This window comes from Aedes aegypti, chromosome 3 (genome assembly GCF_002204515.2).
Source record: "Aedes aegypti strain LVP_AGWG chromosome 3, AaegL5.0 Primary Assembly, whole genome shotgun sequence".
In the NCBI taxonomy this organism is placed as follows: Eukaryota; Metazoa; Arthropoda; class Insecta; order Diptera; family Culicidae; genus Aedes; species Aedes aegypti.
The window spans coordinates 351133939-351157160 of NC_035109.1; the positions used below are offsets into that span (position 1 = coordinate 351133939).

General features: G+C 37.4%; 1 protein-coding gene across 1 annotated transcript; it reads left to right on the forward strand.

Moving 5' to 3' along the window:
* The first annotated feature begins 1690 nt into the window (after positions 1 to 1690).
* On the forward strand, positions 1691 to 22674 carry LOC5580216 (lipase maturation factor 2). The gene is made up of 3 exons (XM_021849671.1): positions 1691 to 2366; positions 20519 to 21516; positions 21577 to 22674. The coding sequence occupies exons 1-3, from the start codon at positions 2195 to 2197 to the stop codon at positions 22363 to 22365; spliced, it is 1959 nt and encodes a 652-aa protein (XP_021705363.1). The 5' UTR covers positions 1691 to 2194; the 3' UTR covers positions 22366 to 22674.
* Positions 22675 to 23222: the final 548 nt, after the last annotated feature.

Here is a 23222-nt window from a genome sequence, read left to right on the forward strand (position 1 = left end):
TGTTTCCTAAAATAACCGAAAAAAGAACTTCTATGTCTTCGGAATCTCGTTTGCGATTTTCTATTTGTGTATTCAATACTACACACATAAGTTCTGTAACAGAACATTCGTTCTTGAATGCAGGACAGTCATTATCGAGTCACCAAACCATGACGGTTATGGTGGGTATCAAGTTTAGATTAGATAACAGCCGCACACTTCAGGAGAATCCATTGAGATTTATTGCGTAACTTTTTTCATGGCAGGTATCATGGTACTAACATGCTCCAACTACAGCTACAATGTGAGAACGGTTAGGTAGACCATTTCTAGTGGTAGCAGCGATACAATATACTAGCAGGGGCCTATACTGCCCATACTCGCATAACAGTCCCATTTGATTTTTTACCACTTTTCAGTTAGCTCCATAAATAGTATTCATTTTTAGTGTACTTTCTAAAATAAAACTCCAAATTGTGTCTTTGTATGGACAAAATGTGAAAAAAATACCAAACCATGTGCGTCCCATATTAAAAGTACCCGCAAAACAGTCCCATTCGAAGATTATGAAGAAATTCAACTAAACCTATTCCTGTGATCATTTCTGTAAGCTTGCATTGCGATTCTCATATCGTTATAGAAACAATCAAACAAATCAGGAAAGTACAAATCAACTATTATCAAGAAAAACACTTATTTTTGTTTAAAAAAGGTTTTACCATAACGACTTCTTCTGTTCTTCGATTTATACTAACACCACATCAGGCTAGTTGCCTGTAAATTAAAATAAAGCAAAATAGTTTTCCTGAGAATATTCTACTGCTCCATTCATTCTACTGCTTCCTGCGGCCAATCATTATCAGAATCTCTGGCAGGCTGAAGTCCAACAGCGAGAAGTGAAATGCTTCTTTGGCCGCCGCAAGATTACGCACATCGTCGCCAGTATCTACATAGTCAAACTAAGTGTTTGCAGCACCAAATGCCGAGAAACAGAAATGTTCCTGACTCTCATCAGGATTATCTATATCATGGGAACCGCCATTCGCTTTCATCAAGTGAACCAAAACATGTTCTATTCACCTTTCTTTGATAGTTTTCAAATCCTTCACCCGTCACGTGCTGCGATTTCAGCAAGCCTTCCATATGGCCGATCGCAACGGTTAATTTGAATTCAGGAAATCTTCACCATTTTCTCATTTACTATCACCACTGTACAGCTTAAGAACTTCAAGGGACATTACAACTATTGAAAGATAGTTGATGACTGAAAGCTACAAAAAGAAAAGTGCATTGCAATCGATCGTAAACTTGAACAACAATGTGTCAAGGTGCACGATATCAAAGTAAGCGAATCCTCAGTAATGGGACTGGTATGCGGGTATTCAAGCGTTTAGTGAGAAAAATACTCGGATAACGAGTCCCATCTGCAATAACCCTAATTTGGAGAGAAAAAACAACCAGTTTTACTAAATTTAAATTATTTACGGTTTTTGCACATTGCAATGATAGTATATTGAGCAATGCCACCGGCATTTACTACTTACAGCAGCGGAAAAACGAAAATGGAGGGTTTTATGTTTAGAAGCGTTTTTCTCGACATCATGATTTTCCTAATGGGACTGTATTGCGAGTATGGGCAGTATAAATGAACTTGAACATGCTTATACTACCTGCTCTGGTTTAACGCAGAAGTGGATCGAATTACTAGCAACTGTCTAAATCGGATTTGTATTAAGGTGCAAATATTATGTCCTATTCCAACAACAGGTGTGATGGTCACCGTAGCGGAAATAGTAGAAGGCGATCAATTCTCTATCGTTGATGTCGAACGGTTCATTCATAGTTTCGCGTAGATTCAGGTTGGATGTGCTTATGAATTTGTTCTCAAAACTTTCACCGAAGATTTGGATGAGCTGAGTTTTTTCCACGTTTCAAAGTGAGATACGAAAGCCTGCTGTGCTTCGATAAAGTCGAACTCTTATCTCTCTCACCTAGCAATCCAGTTGCATTCGAAGCCGGAGAGAGCGACTTGTTTGGTTGAATTTTGTTTTCATTTGCGTAGTCTGTGAACGTGAACACTGGAAATCAGGAAATATAGTTTCGGAAATTGTCTGTGCAAGCTGAATTGATATTGTTGGAATTTTTGAAGGCTGATCCGGATCACAGGGTCTCTACACACTAAAGTGCGTGAGTGCCGTTGAAAAATTAAGGGACAATGAAAACCCTATCCGGTGCAAGTGACACCGAGAGAAGTGGAAAAAATGATGAAGGTCACGGTTCGGAACCGGCTGAAGTGCAGTATCCTCCGCTGGTGAGGAATCTGATACTGCGGGCAATGTGCGGTGTCTATCTGGTGGCATTCTTGAGTTTCTACGCTCAAGCAGAAGGTGAGATGGCATTTTTTTTTGGTGATGGGTTTAAATTATGGAATCAGAAATATCGATCTATGTTATGCACCCGGTTCGAGACATCAGACAGCCAGTGCGACTGAAAATAAGTCTGTGTGGGTTGACTGCAGCAGATGTTTTTGTTTTGATCCATGTTTCAGTCGAGAGAGCATGACTGAGAAGAGTAGAGAGCCAGTCTAGTGAGAAGTGAGGTGGATTGAGAAACGATTCCTCATTGTGTCTATACTTCATACACATGAAACAATGGAGGTGCATGGTAATCTGTAATAATTCGAATTATCCGTAGTTATTGGAACCCGGTTTATTTAGGCATTGTTCAACCGCCTTTTGAGCGTCCCTTATTCGAACCTTAATTTTAATTGAACAAGTTTAAGTGAAACATATCCGGCTTAAGATTTTTGAAAATGTTTTGAATCAATTTGCCAATCAAATCACTGTTTACATAATTAGAGATACACTTGAAGAACAGTTGTGTAGTTAGAGTTATAGGGGCCCGGTACGGGGTAGATTTGGGGGCCCACCAAATAGAAGTTAGGGATTTTCACGTAACGAATTAGTTTTTAAAACTAAACTACATAAGATTTATTCACACACAGGTTACTTATGGAACTACCTACTATTACAGCTTGACCAGGAAAGAGAGTGAGCCACGGTACTGGCTCACTTTTATTTGCTAATTATGCTTACCTAGCGCATTCTTAGCGCCCTATCACCTGGCGTGATTCTACTCGATGCGCGCCAACTGCTCCTATTCGTTCATTCACCTGGCAGGATTTTCCTAACGGCTCCCCGTCTGCTGGAAAGTCGTCCTCGGCTTTCTAAATTACGGTCGAAGTAACATCTGTGCTGGCCTCGGATGATTTACCTTCTTCCGGTTGTTGTTTAGCATGTCAAGATTGTTGAGATGCTAATGTCTGAATTCCCCTCCAGATAGCGGTCCTCAGAACTCCAATGGTGATAACAATAATAATGATGATCGTCAGAGTTGAGAAAGATCCGAAAGACGGCCACCCGAATAAATTAACTTTCCAATGAATGTTGTTGGATGTCAGATTGAGGTGTGCTATGTTGTCCCGATGCTCCAAGGGCTGCTCCTGTAAAAGCTCCAATGGGAGTCGATTTATCAATTTAACTGGAGTTACCTTCAAGCCTGTGGTTGGGATGAACGATTGAGGTTGCGCTTCGTAAAAGTTGTTATCGTATTCCCCGTCATCGAGCTTCAGTGTACACTGTTGGAATTATACGAGAAAAGATCCTTGAAGTTTACGTTCCTGAGCCGAACAGTTTGATGACATGATGAGGTCTGCGGCATTAACCACAATGTTTGCGTCGTTCACTTTTTTAATTAAATTTTTCCCGTACGTCCGTTCTACATTGCAGTAGGCTGGTTTTCCGGTAATCAGTTGTTTAAGGCCGCACGGGACGTCATTATAATCATCCTATCCATTTGAAGAAGCAGATCTCAAGTACCACTCCATATATGGATGTGAAAAATTTATCACTATATTCTATATATGTGGTGCACAATCGATTAAATTTTCAGCTTCATCGGTTCACTAAAACTCGAGATTTGCTTCGGCAAAGTTTTGATGATAATTGTTAGAGTGAGACAAAAGATAGGGAAAATAACACGGTCTCCCGTGTCCCCTTAATGCACTCTGTTTATGGTTCTACTTGTGAGCTGGAACATATAAACAGGTTCTTGCTGTTAGAATATGGAGTTTTTGAAAGATCTTCCCGGCTAGGGTGATTGCACAGAGAAACAGACGCAACACTTAGACCAAATCGCAATCAAAATCATAGTCGCGAAAACGTGTACGCCCAATTCTAAAAACACTGTAGTTGGCCGATTGACCAACGGCGGTAGTGGCGGTAGTGTGTAAACGTCAAACACGAACAAAAACCGACGCGAGCGCTGCGTGGTCGAATGACCACCTACCAGATATTCGAATCGATCGTTAAAAAGTTGTTCGATGGACAGCGATGAGAGTGTGACGTCTGTTTGTCCGTGGTGATTGCTTCTTCTATGATTTCTAGCTGATAGATAAGTTCATCTAAGTTGAAAATTATATTTACCGAGTCAAACCCATCTAAAGCTCCTGCTGTCAAGTTGTCCTGATATTTGATTAAAGAATTGAGTTTTTCTGTAATATTTTTGAGTCTATGTTCGATTGCTATATTGATTCTAATTTGTCTATCGTTTTGATCAATCAAGGAATTTGTTGTTGCGTTTATAATTTTTAAATCTTCCGCGTCAGGGCTTTCCGAAATATACTTCCAAGCCTTTCCTAGAGTTTCCCAACGTCTATTTCTGTTCGCGGGCCTTACTTTCGATATAATTGTATGCAGTCTATGAAGTTTGGTTTTCAGGATATTACTAAGCGGTTTGTCATTGTTTATAGCGTTTTGCGCCACATTGTTAGTCTCCTAATTGTGTTAGTTTATGGGATGAATCTTTCGTAGATAGCTGTTACTTAGTCTGGCTTCTCCCAGAGGTATGATGGCGATAAGGTTACGGTTTAAGTCGAGTACTCTTATTTCGGTCCAGGTCGTTTGAATCAAGATACATAATCTGAAATCAAATAGAGGGAGAGTGAGCTCTCATCATTACAATGATTTTTTTTATGTGTTTTTTTTTATGTATTTTGATGTTCGTTGTGTAATCGTCTTTTTGTCCTGTTATTTAATTTCTATAATCCTGTATCTATCATGGTATGGAGACGGCTTGGCTTTTATTTTAACTAAAATTTATTGAGACCTAATGTTTTCGTACGCTTTGGATCCTGTAGCTTGTTTTGTGTTATGTCTCCGAACTTCCTAAGAAATATTATCCCTAGCCGTCATAATTGCTCGTTGTTTCATTAAATTTATGTCGTCGAGATTTAGTGAGGTCGAGTTACCGAAAATAATCTGTCGGGGAGTTAGTTGCGTAGTAGAGTGTTTGCTGTCATTGTAAATGGCTGTGTTATTTATTTATTCACCGTCTTTGACTACACGTCACACAGACTGAAAAATTAATATTATGTGCTTTACCGTGGACGTACCATATTTGACGCGGTTAAGAAAATTCTAAATTCAAACTCTTGTCAAATCGTCTAAATCTATCCGATTTTGTTGAAATTTGAACCTATGCTAGCTCAACTATTATAAAATTAGGCAAAAATCAGTAAAAAATATTAAACGATTTTTTCTTCATGTTTGATTGACTTTTTGTGGAACAAATTAGGTTCCTTAATTGACGCATCAATTCTTCAATGTGCCTAATTTGACGCACTATGTTCCTTATTTGACGCACTTACAAATAATTGCTAAAGTTTAAAATATACAAGAGTTTCAGTATTCAATAGTTCAATTAAATGAAAAAAGCGTTTTAGAGAGGACATAAAAGTTAGAACCTTCGGAAAAAGTTTTGAATGACGTCATCCGGTAGTCACTTTTGCTATGCGTTTAGTTAGTGTAGAAAATAAAACCGGCGATTGAGTTCAATCTATAGGTAAGCATTATTGTTTAGTTTAATGTATTTTCGTCGTGATATCAAACCAGGGAAAATTTTGAAAACTACGTTGTGCTGGAACGGGGAAAGTAGTTGCTAAAATAAGGACAAATTGGTCAAAAACTAGAACGAAAACAACCGGTTCCAAAAATTACCGTTTGATAATCTTCGTTACTTATAACACGTGAACTACGCCTACTTGTCCCATCTTCTATGTCACCCTTATGGACCCCGGGACAAATATGCGTAGAACCAACGGCAGTATGGGCCTCGAAATAGATCGAGAACCATATATGGGTCATACATTAAGTACGTCATGTTATTAGGGGGAAGGAGGTGCTCTGCAAGATGTGACGAATCATACAAGTTTTTTGAAGGCTCCATATAAAAAGTGTGAAGTAGGGCGGATGGGCGGGGTTTTTGTAGAAAATAGTATGTTTTTGTGACACGTATCTCATGGACACCCCCTATTGTATAAATTATACGGAACAAACCATTGAACCTCACCTCCTGACGCATTTATTGAAGCTTCCTTGAAACATTAGGGGACGTCCATAAACCGCGACAAATTGTACAATTTTCAACCCCTCTCAACCTTGACCTCATTTATTTTATGAAAAGTGCGAATATTTTGTATGAATCGTTGCGTTTCCCTGAACCTCCTCCTCTTCCTAAAAACGTGACGTTATCTATGGATGATCCTTTACATGTGCTTACATAAAGCCTTGGGTTGTTCTGCGGACGATTTTTTGAATGCAAGCCCCATAAATATTTATTTTCCTATTTTCGATTCAACAAAACATGCTGAACAAAATAGCAAATAATTAGGAACATTGTGTGCCTAACTTGACGCACAAGATTTTCATACAAAAATATGTCTTAAAGTTTAAGAGTAGAAAACTTTCGACGTCAATTCATGAATAAAAGAATATTACTGACTGTTGTTGATGATCTTGGTGTAAAACAGCACAATTATTTCACGAAAATTGATCAACAATAGTTAGCATATTCACTAAGGAATGAAAAAAATTGACGCACTTGTCGGATGCATTTTCAAATAAATTTTATTTTTTAACTATTATCAATGAAATATAAACTTTTTTCGATCGGAATTCATCAATAACATGTAAATAAAGATTAAGCAATACATTTTCGAGTGCTAGTCTGATCTAGAATTAATTTATGATAACATTAATTAGAAAATGCGTCAAGTTTGGACCCGCGTCAAATATGGTACGTTCACGGTACTTAAATAATGTTATGAATGGCAACACCGTGTGTTTCCAGGAGTGTTCTAAAATTTAGGCTTCTAAATGAAGTTACTTGCTCACATGTGATCACTTTTGGTATGCAGAATGTTTTAAAATATTCAGTGAGGGTTTCAATTAGTTCTTCTGATGTTTCATTGCAAATTTTATAAATCTGAGCAAACTATGGGTAACAGTCGACGAGCGTTAGAAATTTTTCACCTTCTTTAACATAAACATCAATGAAGATATTTTCAAGTGGTTTTTCATACACACGTCTTGTGATCTCAATCTTGAAAGGTTTTCGCTCGTATTTTGAAAATTTGCAATCTTCCAAGTTTTTCACAAAATTCTTAATTTTGTGGATCATTCCGGGGAAGAACACTGACTTCTTTACTTCTTCTTACGTAATTTTCCAACTTCTGCGGTTGAATTTATGACATTTATTGATGAAGTCGGTCTGTTCTTTCTCGGAAATTATGTCCGGAAGTTTGAGATTCGAGAAATGGATTTTCATGCCAGGGTTAAAGTTATTTGAAATTATCCGTTTGCAGGATAGGACGATGTTGACGGGAGCGAATATTCCGTTATTGGTTCTTAGGACTAGGCAGGTTTTCAGAATCCTCAAGAGATCCTCCTAGGTATATTCTTTTTGATGGAATATATGCCTTGTATATCCTGGAAATATTGAAAAGATTATTTCGGGATCATAGACAGGATCGTTCTCGAAAAATTCATTTTCGAGAACGGTTCGATTATTAAGTACACTGCGAGGGATTCTAGACAGTCCGTCAGCAACGACATTCTGTTTACCTCTTTTGTAAATTATTTTGAAGTCAAACTGTTCAAGGTAGAGTCTTTGTCTGGTGACTCTTCCAGTTGAATCAGTTAATTTTAGCCCTTTGGTAAGAGGCTCATACCCGTAGATCACCTTTTCGTGGTGCGTTACGGGGTAAGATCTACCAATTTGAACCCTAGTCTCATCTTGTTTGTCGGGCTAGGGTAATATGTTCTCGTAATTCAAGGATTAACGGTACAAAGTCCTTGTTACTGGCAACAGTTTCTGAAAATTACCTAGCAGATGGTTAAAGACTCGGAGTTGGTCAGTCCCGAGACTACACTTGAAGCCAGGATAACAATCATGAGTATTAACTCAACAAGGACTGTAAGTACTGGTAATTCAAGGACTCACGTGAATTCTGATTACTAAACAAATTTTCTAGCTTGATTCGGTTCTGCTGCCAGCAGAACCCTTTTTTCGTTTTTTTTTCTGGGACTAAACTAAAAGCGAAACAAGGATGGGACTAGTAGTACCGATTTGGTTTCTGAGAAATTTAATCGATTATGTTTACTAAGGGGCGCGCCTTCGCTGAGATGTAAATTTCTATGAAGGGTGAAAATAGCGGGACCTTTTCATCATAGTCGATTTGTGTCAATATCTGAGGAATCAAAACAAGAACTGTACATAAATCGATGCTTCATTACCTATCAATGGAAATGGAGTAATGCGAAGTAGATACCCAGCAACTCTTTTGCTGTCGCGGAATATTTCTCTTCAGCTTTGCTCAGTGTACGGGATAGGTATGCGATAGGTCGCTCCTTTCCGTCCTGTAACTGCCCCTATGGCAACATTTCTCGAAAACTTATTCATATAGACTCAAGTCAAAAAAGTATACAAACTTACTTTATCGATCCTACGTGTTTCGCAAAGGAAATTCTACAGGTTTTGCTCTGAACTAACTCGATTTTTCACTTTTAGAACGTTTAATTTTCGGATTTACAAAACGACGAAAGTAAGATTTTCAACTTTCGCAATCTAACCACTACTTTCGCCGCCCCGCTGTATGGAGAAACAAAGTGACTTAACCACGAATCAAAACAAAACACTACTTGAGTCGATTTTACACTGGTAGAAAAACGTCGCAAGTAACTGAATAAAACGGCTTATCATTTTGTCATAAAATTCTTGTGTGAAATAATAGGAACTCTATAGTTTTTGAACGCGAGTTCATTGTATGCAAAATTTAAGCAATGTACACGTCGAAAAAATGTTAAAAAGGTGATTCATTTTAAAACAGTTTTAGAACAGTTTTTTTTTACCTCGCAATTTAATAGTCATTGGTTTCGCGATGTGAGCGAATTTGGGAATGAAGCGTCTCGGCAAGCCTCGTTGGATAGATGTACAACTCGTGCTGCAAAAATCATCATTTTGCAACTTTTTCCATAAACAACTATTTGTTGTCGGAAGATGTACATAGGGAATGGAATTTACGTTTACATTTTCTGTCTCCTGGCGGTTTAAAATTTAGTTCCTCATCGGAATATTCAAGTTCATCGTTTTCGGTAGGAACCTCAATAGGGGGCTCCGATTCATTTAGCTCTTCCACCTCGTTATTATGTGCTTCAGCGCGTGGCTTCGACTAGAAGGCTGGTTTCTTATACGTGGATTGTTTATGTTGCAAGGTATTGGATTGCGGTTGCTGCTGGCTGCTCGCGTTTGCAGTATGTGCAGTTTGTCTGAATGGTTTATATTTCCTCGAGTTAGTATGGATAGAGTACTGGGGTTTATTTCGTGTTTCCGCATTTTGATTCAGCAGTACCGCTTGGTATGCTTCTTCTAAATTTCGCGGCTTTGAGTTTCTAACAATAGAACTCAGTGGTTCCTGGATGTTATCCAGGTATTTTTCCACTGTGATAATTTCGATTATTTCATGACCTGTAAGAGGTTTTGATTGAAGGTTCGCTTTCAATCTTGTGTTAGTTTCTTTAATCTCGTTATAAAAACGAGCATGGGTCCTATCACCCTTGCGCATGCGAAAAAGGGAGATAGATTAGTGGTGAAAGCTTGTTCGTTACCATAATGTTCGACGAGTATTCTTTTGATACCGTCAATTGTGTTAGGGTTGTCATTAGCACATAATAATGTGCGAGCTTCCAGCCAAATTGAAAGTTCTTTCTTATTGCCCGTAAATTCGGACAGGACTTTGAAAGGGTCAGGGAGTTTAAATAAATCTCCACCCTGTGAATTTCTGATGGCCATTTGGGTACGCAATTCGGCCAATTCGGACCGAAGATCGTCCATTTCAAATGGGTCATCTCTGGCACGGTCTGAAAGCTGTGCGTTAAGCTTATTAACCATAGTTTTAAGCTGCTCAATCTCGTCGGTTCTAGTGGTAGGAGCCATTTGTGAAACTATGAAACACGTTTACACTGTATTCTCTTAAAAGAAGAAAAAAATGTGGTGAAACTTAGGGATGGTACACAAATTATGTCACGCTAATTTTTTGACCACCTTTGTCACGAGTTTTGTATGAGTCCTTCGAAAATTTAGTAAGGCTTGTCACGCTTGGCTTGACCCCCTGCCCTCCCTTGGAGCGTGACGTAATTTGAGCATGACCCCTTACGTGAGTTTAAATAACATCTGTGGGTTGTGATATATGGCGGATATCGTTCGTCGTCTGGTTGCCTTCTGCGTTGAGCGGTTGCCTTCTACGGGTCAGCTTCTTCGTAGAGGCTGGAGCTTTTAAAACACCATAAAACACTCGCGATCCCACTTCTTGCACCAGTTAGGGATTTTCACGTAACGAATTAGTTTTTAAAAACTAAGCTATACAAGATTTATTCACACACAGGTTACTTATGGAACTACCTACTATTACAGCTTGACCAGGAAAGAGAGTGAGCCACGCTGCTGGCTCACTTTTGTTTTCTAATTAGAGTAAGGTGGGGCAAAAGTTCGACTTTAGTGGTATAATCAATGTTTCCAGAAAAACAATAGCAGTTAAAACAAAACAAATACCATACAGTGAACCTTCAACATATTGGCTATAATTTTGCTGAACAAACTTGTGTCAAAATATTTATCCATTTTTAGTTATAACAGTTTTAAAATTGATTGTCTTATTCGAAATTTTGCCCCACCGGTGGGGCAAGAGTTCGAGTCTAGTGTGGGGCAAAAGTTCGCTGGCTAAAACACAAAATATCGATTCTTTTGTGACAGGCATACTTTACACCAGCCGTAAACTTAAGTTTGACGAAAAATACACACTAAATTTTCATCAAAAAATTACCCAAAACCGGGTTAATTGTAATATACTCAGAAATAGCAGTTTTTCGCAAAACTAAGTAGAAATGTAAAATTTTGGTGACAGTTTTCACACGATCAGACTAATTTAACTAAATTTGAAGATAATATGTGGGTTTTAGGCAATTTGCAAATTTTTCCGTGATTTTATACATAGGTCGAACTTTTGCCCCGCTGATTCGAACTTTTGCCCCACTATGGGCCAAAAATTAATTCCAAGCATTTATGCAAAAACTAATACACCTCAAAGCAACCTTATGATAGGCCTAGAAACGCCCTTACATAAAATTTTGAAAAAGATTTTATCTTCAATTGGTTCCATGCAACGAAAGTTTGACCAAAAATTACAATATTCACGTCGAAAAACAACAAATAGCCATAACTTTTCCAAATCTCAATCGATTTTTATGATATTTGGATTGAAAGTCTCTTACTTGAATAGCATTCGAACCACCGTGACATTTATAAGATTTGTTTTGAATTGAGCTAGAAATCTTAAAAAGAAACTCTTACCCCACTTTACTCTATGCTTACCTAGCGCATTCTTAGCGCCCTAACACCTGATTGGCGTGATTCTACTCGATGCACGCCAACTGCTCCTATTCGTTTATTCACCTAGCAGGATTTTCCTAACGAGAAGTGTGCACAATATGCCTTTTATTACCGAACTCACATGTTCACATGAAGAAATGTTTTTGGATAACTTTCTGTATTTTGTACGGTGCGCTTATGGTTATTCCTAGTTGAACTCTTCGAAGAATCGTGAAAAAATACTTTGAACAATCCATAGGAAAATATGTGGTGAGCTCGCTGGACAAATTCCTAAAACTCTATTAATGCGCAAATTACTGAAGCTCACTACAATGGTTTTTGATGGAAACCAAGGGGAGGGAATCAAGAAAATATGTTTGATTTTATTGTTAATAAATCTTCGAGCTGTTTAGTAGAATACCTATAAGTAGATGAAAAAAAAAACGAATTTAGTACTATACCGTTTAGTTCCACTAGAGTTTGTATCCTTTGACAGATACGCGTATTTCGACCTCAACTGTAAGGCCGTCTTCAGTGTCGTGTGCTAGACTCGACTAGACTAGAAGTTGAGTCTAGTACACGACACTGAAGATGGCCTTACAGTTGAGGTCGAAATACGCGTATCTGTCAAAGGATACAAACTCTAGTGGAAATAAATGGTATAATACTAAATTTGGTTTTATTGTTTATGTTATTTTATGAATTTATAATGGAGGTTTACTCAGGAAAAAAATTGGAACATTCTTTGAAAAATAAAACGGAAACATGCAGAGATTCTTCTGAAGAAAAAAAATATTTTCCTAGAACTCGGAATTCCGTAAATTTTGGATTTTTTGTTTTTAGTAATTCCTTGTAAAAGAAGTCTCAGAAGAAATCTTGCAAGAATATTTAGAAGAATTCTTGAAATAAAAAAAGTAGGAGGGGTCGTGTGTAAGACTCGTTCGCAGTGTTGACGTTGGATGAAAAAACCTTAGGTTGGTTAGAAATGGTCTGAATATGAATTTGCTCTTTTAAATTACTTTTAAAAAAGGGCCAATTATTTTGGGGCGATTGTACACATAGTTTAGATTCACGTACTATATTACGAATATACCACAATTGATTAGAGTGAAATAGTGATATTCATTATAAGATATATTATTCGTACGGTGTGTGATAAATTATTGTTTTGTTCGACGGAAATAAGGGAAGAAGTTGCATTAGTCAGATATTAAAAATGTGAACTCTAGTGAAATGACCTTCTAGCCCTGAGAATGGTCGTTTTGTAGAACGACAATTAATGATTACGAAATTCCGCCTGTAGCGCTTAATTACTGAATCTACATGACAACGACGCGAGTATCCAGTTATGTTTGTTGCCTTGATCTGGATGGTTCCATACTTTTGCCAGCAAAAAAAAATTAAAAAAGTTAATTCTTAATTATAAAAGGATTCAGATTTACCACATTTTCAAATTCGATATCAACCATCATTAAGGTTTTAGAAAGTTGAATTATTATGTTCAATAGCAGATATAAATTTGATAAGGATTATCAAGCTTACATTGAATGTAAATATCCCTGTAACTCTTGAAAAATAATATAGGGCCCTTATGAGGGCCTTTTTAGACAGTAGTATAATGATATAAAAGGCAGTCAAAATATCATGCTTCTTAAAACAAAAGCTCAGCGATTGTCGTTTTATTGCTGCATACACGGTGAAGCTCCCCAAATCAACGCGATTTATTTACCGCTACATCCAGAGAGTTGCGCGAAGAGATTTCTTTGAATGATTGTTCTTCTATGTTCTCGAAATTAGCCCTCAAGATGTCGAATTTAGAGGCTACCAAGAAAAACATGGTTACGTATATTCTTCTTCTTATTATTCTTCATTTTCCTGACGTTACGTCCCTACCGGAACCGAGCCTGCTGCTCAGCTCCATTAGTTATAAATACAGGTTAATAAATAGGAATTTTCTTTTATAATGTGATTTTTGATAACAGAATATCTTTGAATTTAGGAAGTATGAACAAATAAATTCAATAAATGAAACCCGTCCAAAAATGTTGATTGCAATAAACAAACTTGTTTCCACATGCATTGTTGTTCATTGAATGATGTTTACAGACTGCGCATTGGGACATTAGTAAGTCTTGAGGTAATACATGTAGTTTTGACGTAAAACATTTGGTAATTTTGAATGTAAATCATAAGCTTTTGAGCAAAAAAACAATTCTTGATTTTCTGAGCCATAAAGTATCGTTTTACTACCGCTCAACATACAAGAAAAATAGCGAAATTGAAAGATGAGAAGCAGGCTTTGCTCTAATGTGGGCGTAATGCCGAAATGCAGGTGTATAATTTTGAGGTTGAAAAATCTAGCGCCCATCTTGGATTTCGACGCCATCTTGGTTTCCAGCAGTTGAATGAATTTTTACCATCTCAGCGCTCATCATGCTGAATTATGAGGCCTCCGTTAAAAATCAAACAATCAGATTATTTCTTCCTTATCTTATCTCAGCTATTCAACTGATTGTTCATTTCTAGCAATGGTTTTAGACCAAATAAATTAAAGAATCATTCAGGTAGCAAATAAGCGTTAAAAAATCTTATTTGATAATTTGTTTTAAAAGGTAGCTAAGCTGAGGGACTGGTTTTGTTCCAGTAGGGACGTAACGTAAGGAAAAAGAAGAACAAGAAGAAGAGTAAGTGTAACGGTGGCATTAAAATTAAACATGTTGAGTGCTAACAAGGTGCAAACTCATTCTACTACTTAAAACAAAAAATGCGTCAATATCCAAGATGGTCGCCAAATTATTTTCACTCAAAATAATACTCCTATTCTTCACCTGACTTGAATTGACCGATTGAAAACTTGTATCTTTGTTGTACAAAAATTGATGTTTGCGTTGATTTCACTCGCCATGTATGTCAAAATCGTGGAACATGATTTAGAAAATCGTTCATTTCATAGGGTAAATAGCATTGCTCACCTAGTTTTTGTAGCCTATCTAACGCAATTTTTTCTCAGCTCTCTGATGGTGATCTCAAAATTCGAAACGAGCGGTGCACTAATGGTATCGAAAACTAGCGATCAGTGACGTAACATTGGAATTCTAACGATGGGTGACGATGGCAGTCTGGTTTCAGCGAGAATGGCTCCATCTGAAAAACCCGATAAAAATGGGGAATTTGGGTGAAATGGGCATGATAATTTTCCGTGTGCACTGTGTTTTATTTTCTCGATTTCATGCACTTTTTGAATAGCGCCCAAACCGTTGATTTTAGCGATATAGTTTGTTCGGAGAAGTATCTTGGTATATTAAAGCGCAACTTTTGACGAAAAATGTTTTGTGATCAATCCACCTATCAGTGAGATAGAAAAACTATTTTTTCAAAACATTTAGATATGGTGTCTTCGGCAAAGTTGTAGAATTGGCAATTTGAAACAACTTTGTCGAAGACACGATTTTTCTATCTCTTATACTTTTTGAGATATATGCCGTTGTATGTGAATGGCCCTAAAAAATCATATTTTTTATCATGACTTTTTTCCAAGATTTTTAACATTTTTTGTGTTTTCTACAAAGTTGTTTGTCATGAAAAACCCGTGTTCTTGCTGAACATATCATCACCCTATCTTTTGAAATAACAAAGTTATTCATGAATTACTCTTTTTTCAAGGGGTAGTTTAGGCCTCTATAACTGGCTTCGGCGCAAAATGGCGCAGACAACTCTTACAAATCATGAAAGTACCATATCTCCCTTTTCGGCATTTGATAAAAACTTTTGTCTATAAGCGTCTTTGCATGGGTTTTTACTATCAAACAAATAAGCCTTATTAAAACGAATTCGACTGATAATTCTTTTACTTTAAGAGATAGAGAGGTGCAATGTTCAGCAAAAACACGCGTTTTAAGATGTTTAACAACTTTGTAGAAGACATGAAAAATGTTTAAAATGTAAGTAAAAAGTTACAAACAAAAATGGTTTTAAACGAGTTTTTTCATACCAATTTGTGTACTTTATGTTAAAAAATACGTAACTCTTTTACAAGATTTTTAACATTTTTCATGTCTTCTACAAAGTTGTTAAACATCTTAAAACGCGTGTTTTTGCTGAACATCGCACCTCTCTATCTCTTAAAGTAAAAGAATTATCAGTCGAATTCGTTTTAATAAGGCTTATTTGTTTGATAGTAAAAACCAGGGACGAAAAAAATCATGCTCCCTATACTCAATTCACTGACATTTATGCCACCAACATAGTAACCGCACTACCACCAATATGATTGTACCAATGAAGATGGCAAAAAAGTAGATTGGCAAAACAAACAACGATACCCGTATGTCGTTGGTGTTTTTGATTATCAGAAGCAGAAGAGTGTCAGTTTTAGAAAATTGATTATCAATGAGGTTCATATTAATTAAAAAAATATGCTGCTATACGGGTAATGAACGATCCGATGTACGTAATCGATTATATTGACGCGTCTTTAGTGTGCCTCGTGCAAAAATCTCAATTGCCCGAAGCGGAATGTAAAAAGTCAAGCTAGTTAGAATGAATATCATTTTTTGTTTTCGATTATCACAAAGCGGTTGAGTAGCAGCAGGTTAAAAGGAAACTGAAAATCTTGCGCAAGCGCTTTGCCAATCTTTGTTGTGTTGTCAAGATGAGGATAAAAACAAATAAAAATCAACGAAGATTCTACCCAGCAAGTATCAATATAGGCGAGGGTAGATTGAGTATTTTCGTCCCTGGTAAAAACCCATGCAAAGACGCTTATAGACAAAAGTTTTTATCAACTGCCGAAAAGGGAGATATGGTACTTTCATGATTTGTAAGAGTTGTCTGCGCCATTTTGCGCCGAAGCCAGTTATAAAGGCCTAAACTACCCCTTGAAAAAAGAGTATTTCATGAATAACTTTGTTACTTCAGAAGATAGGGTGATGATATCGTCCCCTTAATGCTACAACTAGATAACTCGAAATTTGGAGGTTTTGAGTTGAGTATGCCAAAATATTGCTCTTAACTAGCACTATTACATATCCAAAGCTCATAAACGTGCGATTTAAAACAAAAAAGTTATGATATATTTTCAAAACTAGATATCTCAACGTAGAACAAACGTATTTTGTGCTAAAACTAGATAACTCGAGTTACCTAGTTTGAGCTCTGAAATTTGCTTTCATGCCATTATGTAGATTTGAGTGCTACAACTGGATATCTCATAAAAAATAAAGAAACAACTGGCTATTACGGAAACAAAATGGAAAACTAGTCTAGGGTAGTGATTCTATATGGTAATCAATTGAACCATTGAATGAAAAACTTCGAAATTATTTAATGACAGCACATAATACATAATTTATTAAAATTACTTATTGATGACAAGTTAAATCATGACTATTCATCCAAAAATAGATTTGAAAATATTGATATGAGCCATGGTCAAAATATTGAAAATAGCAATTACATAAGATGTGCTTCATTTCCGTACACAATCCAGAGGTGTATCGGAGAGATTAGAATTGTTTTCATTGCATGCTTTTAGTTCAGGTGAAATTGAGCGTTTTGGACATAGATATGGTTAATTTGAGTTAGACTTGTTGAGGTAGACGTGAATCAAGAAGCGTCTTGATATGTCTAAGCCTTTTACCATTTACTGTACTAGTCTTAACGTTCAGCTTACCTGTTTTATTGTATGTCTGAAAGTATGGTCGTCAAAAACAAAAAAAAAATAAGTGTAGTTTAGACACTAATATGAAAATAAGTATGATTTTCTGCAATATATCATTGAAAATGAACTGGAGTACAACATCATGCAAGACCAAAACTACCTATTGTCCACATTCAATTCAAATGAACTGCCAAACGAATGCGTTTAACATTACATTTTTATTGTTTTGATTATGATTTTGTGATCAAAATTAATTTGCTCAGACAAATTTCGTTAATAATGTATAAAAATTTGACGTACTGTCAATGTCCAACGGTTTCGAACCATTTCATTAGTTTAAACTCGTGCATGGTTTAAATATGTATTATTTCATGAAAACAATGCTCACTAAAACAGTTTTCCTTTTTCTTATTCAGCACCTTGAAGAAATATTTTTCGAACATTGTTCGATACGGGAAGGTTCGGTGCCTGATAATCCTCCTTTTAATTATAGTTACCATGTGAGTGTTGCGAATCATCTTAAAAGATATCAATCATGTAGTATTTGAGTTATTTTTATGTATTGGCTTAAACTAGGTATCTAGGAATATGAAGAAATTGTTGAATGATTGTGCATGCTACAATTAGATAACTCGCAAAATTTTCAAAAAATGATTTTTTTCTCGTTGAAAAATATTTCTGATGCCTGAATTTGTACATGATAGGAAAAAGAATAAGTTAATTAACATTTGTATCATAAAATAAAATTAAAGAAATACTCCGAAACAGAGAACCATGTTCTTGAAAAACGGTCCAATTTTTAAAGTCGTTTATCTCAAAACGTCGATTTTTGAGTTATCTAGTTGTAGCATTAAGGGGACGATATATTCAGCAAAAATACGGGTTTTTCTACGGCAAACAACTTTGTAGAAAACACAAAAAATGTTAAAAATCTTGGAAAAAAGTTATGATAAAATATATGATTTTTAGGGGCCATTCACATACAACGGCATGTATCTCAAAAAGTATAAGAGATAGAAAAATCGTGTCTTCGACAAAGTTGTTTCAAATTGCCAATTCTACAACTTTGCCGAAGACACCATATGTCTATCTAAATGTTTTGAAAAAATAGTTTTTCTATCTCACTGATAGGTGGATTGATCACAAAACTTTTTTCGTCAAAAGTTGCGCTTTAATATACCAAGAAACTTCTCCGAACAAACTATGTCGCTAAAATCAACGGTTTGGGCGCTATTCAAAAAGCGCATGAAATCGAGAAAATAAAACACAGTGGTGTGGTCAGGTTCAACATATGCACTCTCATCTTTATATTCCTATCGTCTGAAAAACGTTGTTTCAATAGCTCATACACAGTATCCTTGCACATAATGTGAGATATCCTATCAAAAACGTAATAAAATAAAATAGGCATGATAACAATCCGTGCAGCCTTACAGGTATTTTCTCAAGGATTACGCGTTGCGTTCACAAGGTACAGAGTTCTTTGTCGGTTTGTTCGTTTTTTCCCACTGTGCGTTATCAGAAGAGTGTATTCGCAGGTGAAATTAATTCACCTGTAAAAATTCTGAACTGCTACGGCAAATAAAATGTAATATGTTGTTAACAAAATTTTAATGAATGCTCAGTACTTATTTAGATTAATGGAATTTTTGGAAAACATCAAATACATTCCATAAAATAATTATTAATTAAATAAATTTTAGTTTCAACAAATAAGGGTTGTCGTCTAACACAAAACTGCTAGAAATAATAAAAAATAAATCAGAACGTCCGAATGATACTCATATACATAGAAAATAGAGATAATTCTCTTTTCCTTCGTACTTCTTCGTACTGTTTTATTTGTTGTTCATAGGGATTGCAGTACGTAAGGGGATATCGAGGAATGGGGACTCGAGTAAAAATCTCATCAAGGGGAGGAAAAGTTGGTGTAGGTTAGAAAAATCGTCAAATCAATTAAAGCTATTAATGAAAAGCCACATACAATAACTCAATCAACGATGAAGCTCGATGCTTTTTCAACAGTTACCATTTTCAATGTTGGGATGCCAAAATGCGATTACTAGACAAAACTCTTAGCAACATCATGGTTTGAGTATGAATGGTGTGTAGATTATGTAATATGTATATCGCCATGCTTCCAACATGTGCCACCCACTTTAACAGCAATACCTATGGTTTCTCCTGCTAGCTGAATATATCACACAGTTTTGCTAGCTAGGCACGGTGGTTGCTTCTTGTGCCACAATTCAATTTAAGTTAGAAATCAATAATTTTCTCAAATCAATCATCTAGTTCATTATTAGCCCCATCATTCATGCTGTACATATTCCATTTGTGGCATTGGTGAGCACTTTACACAACAATATCTGATGAACTTGAGACATTTTCTTGAAGGCATCTTAACTCGATTAGCTCCCATTGGCGTACCATTTGGGTGTCATATGCGAGATAATGTAATTATTCGAGTCTCTATACTGACTGCTCACACGGAAACCCAATCCGATTTTCTGTTCCGGAACATTCATATGCTGATCAAGCGGAACGGTCGACTGGTTGTAGAATTTATTGATATCGTCCAACAGTTACGTAATCGAAATCTGCAGGTTCATTATGTGACAGTACGGAGAAACACTTCAGTTGGATACCCTTCTCGGATGAATGAAATTTTATGACAAGGATTGCGACTTAAATATTCGATTTACATTTACTTCCTGGCGTCCATATCCATTGCTTCCAACATCTAACAGGGGACGTCGATAAAAGTGAAAATATCTTATCCTCGTTTCGAGTTGCTGCGTCTCTTTCTCATACTGGGTTCATCCGAGGTTGAATGCCTTTTTTTGGGGTAACGATATATACCACCGTTGTCCATTAATGTTAAAAGCATTTCTGGTCGGGAGTAAAAGCAGTTTAATTTGGGAACGATGACGACGATGGTGGCGTTGAAGAGGCGACGTTTAGGAGTGAGAAACGATGTGGACTCATTTTTTCCTGATTCTATGTCGATACGATTACAGACAACAACAATTATGTTCCTGTCTATATTTCACGTTATCCATTTTGTTACAATTTACTTCATTACTGCTACCAATTTCCTCTTTTTTCCTCCCACAGGTCTCTACAGCAATTTTGGCGTTTTACCGGCAAACCGTGTTCTCGCCAATGGTACTCTTCAGGAACGATTCAACCTTCTTCGTCTCGCGCCACTTTTGGGACTGGACTCCCAATCCGCGATTGATCTCTTCTGCTTGGCCGGATGCGTGATCGCTTTTCTTGGGCTGGTGTTCAGCGATCTCTGCCGATTACAGAGCTTCATCGCCATGTGGACGCTTTACTTCTCTCTCATCCAGATCTCACAGTCCTTCAGACAACAATCGGACGAACTGTTGCTGGAAGCTGGATTCCTATGTATTCTCCTAGCGCCATCAAAAATGAGCGATCCACGTAGTCCGATTGAAGATCTAGCCTTGCTGTTGATGAAGTGGCTTCTGTTCAGATTCGTGTTCGCTTCCGGATCGGTAAAGCTGGCAAGTGGATGTCCGCTTTGGTGGGATTTGACTGCCCTGAAGCGTCATTTTGAAACAATGCCACTGCCGACTTCGTATAGCTGGTATACGTATCAGCAACCGGATGGACTGCATAGATTGAGTACGATCTGGGTCTATTTGAGTGAGCTGGTGTGCTCGTGGCTGTTTTTCGCTCCAAATCAGAAGGTTCGAATGTTTGCCCTCTGGTGGCAAGTATTCTTACATTTGAATATTATTGGAAGTGGGAATTATGGGTTTTTAAGTTTGATCTTACTGACACTGTTACTGACCCTAGTGGATGATCGAGAGCTTGCTAGAAGTCCTGTTAAGAAAGCTCCCCGAAAAGAGGATAAAACTGGAGCTTTAACCGTAAAAGTGATCTCTATTCTGATGGTCCTGGGAACTTGGTTGACGTTTGGAGTTGGATACAAAAATGGAGAACTTGCATTTAAGTTGCTGTTCAACCGATCGCAATATTTGAACATGATGCAGATAATGTTACGGGCTGCGCCGCTGTTAGTCTTGAGTCTCATGGTGCAGAAGTTTTTGAAGATCGTTAACAAACAAGCGGGTGTTACTACAGTGGTAAGTTTTTTATGTTTAACAAAATAAAATTAATTTGTAATAATTGTTAAAACTCAACAGGCCGACGGTATCCGCAAACTGAGCGAGAACTGGCAGCTCTTTCTTCCAATGCTGGCTGCCTTCGCAGTTCTCTTCACTTCGATCGTTCCGCACTTCCAGCTGACAGAATCAACTGCGATCAGTACGTCGATCCTCACGAAGCCTTACCAGGGTCTTCACAACCTCTTCGTTGTCAACCAATATGGCCAACACCTGAACAAAATGCGACCGAGGCGGCTGGAGATCATCCTAGAGTATGCCGACGACCTCACCGGGCCTTGGCACGAATACGGTTTCCAGTACAAACCATGGAATCAAGAAGGTTCCATGCCATATGCCTGGGTCTACTTCCCACGGTTCGATTTTAAATTCTACGACGCCTCCAACTCCAAGCCTTACAATCAAAAGTGGCTTTACCCGTTGGTCCAACGACTTTTACAAAACGAACCAGCAGTGGTCAAACTCCTCGATGAAGATCACGTTCCTTCGAAACCACCCAAGTATATTCGTGCTTCATTGTACCACTTCAGCTATACGTCCTGGTTCGAAGGAAATAGCACCACCTTTTGGACTCGGGAACGAGTCAACGATTACTTCCCAGCGTACGCCCTTGATGATGGATTCCTTGAAACGAAACTCAAAGATATCGACATACCTCCAACGGCCACTTCGTCAGAAGCCATCAATCTTCCCCTGAAATGGCTCGTGGATGCCATCAGAAACTTCCTCGGTATCTTTGAGGGTTCGTTGTTGGTTTTGGGTGTACTGACAGCTGCCGCCGTAATGATTATCACACAAAAGCAAAGTTAAATGAAGGCAGAATAGTATAGGAACCTTGTGGTCAATTTGGCGGTTTCGCTTCATCCTGTCTCACCCGCTCTCATGTTTGCACAAAAAGCAAAGCGCACCCGTATCCCGACTGCTCGGTAATTCTGGGACACTCGAAGCTGAAACTGACTGCAACCTACACACTCTCGTTAGCAATATTGTACTTGGTAGTCTGTAAGCTCCCCCCGTTTATCGGATGCTGTGTATCTATATTCCATACAAGACAGATATTTTGATGAATAAAAAGTCAATTAGAGCGAGTGAAAAAAGAACCCCTGCATGGAAGAGAAAGTTAGGTTGACCACCATGGCAGTCTCTTTGCTTTGGATGACAATCTCCAGTTTGGGATGACAAGAGCTGTGTAGGACGGACTAATCGGTTTGCGGTTTGGTTGACCTCCTCTGTGTGATGAGTGAGAAAGAATGGCAAATTTAACTGGCTGCGGTGTAATTAAGGACAACTTTAAGGTAAAGCATAATTAAGAATGACTTCAAGGTAAGCATTATTCAATATTTTCGAGAATTTGAAAAGCAAATTCGCCACTATTTCATTTATGTCAGTGCATTTGAAGAATATAAGATAATATGAAGAAGATTTATTTACGTAGGTAGGGAGCCGGATCCTATTCTTGGCTCTTTTGATTCACTTCGGCAGTGGGGTTTTTTGGAAGCAACTGAGCTCATATTTCGGCACAATATGCATTGTATTGATGTGCTTCTTTTTGCGAAGTTTTAGACAATTCTGCCGAGAATAACCCTCTATGGCAAAGTGAATCATGGAAGTGGCCAAGTAGCTCTGTACTCTACTGTAATATGAGGTATCTTTGTTAATTTGGGTAA

Bases quoted from the DNA above. Each gene is read 5' to 3' on its own strand.
- LOC5580216 (XM_021849671.1), top strand. From the start codon at position 2,195: ATGAAAACCCTATCCGGTGCAAGTGACACCGAGAGAAGTGGAAAAAAT. The intron at 2,367-20,518 runs GTGAGATGGCAT...TTCCTCCCACAG, and splicing joins TTTCTACGCTCAAGCAGAAG to GTCTCTACAGCAATTTTGGC. The intron at 21,517-21,576 runs GTAAGTTTTTTA...AAAACTCAACAG, and splicing joins AAGCGGGTGTTACTACAGTG to GCCGACGGTATCCGCAAACT.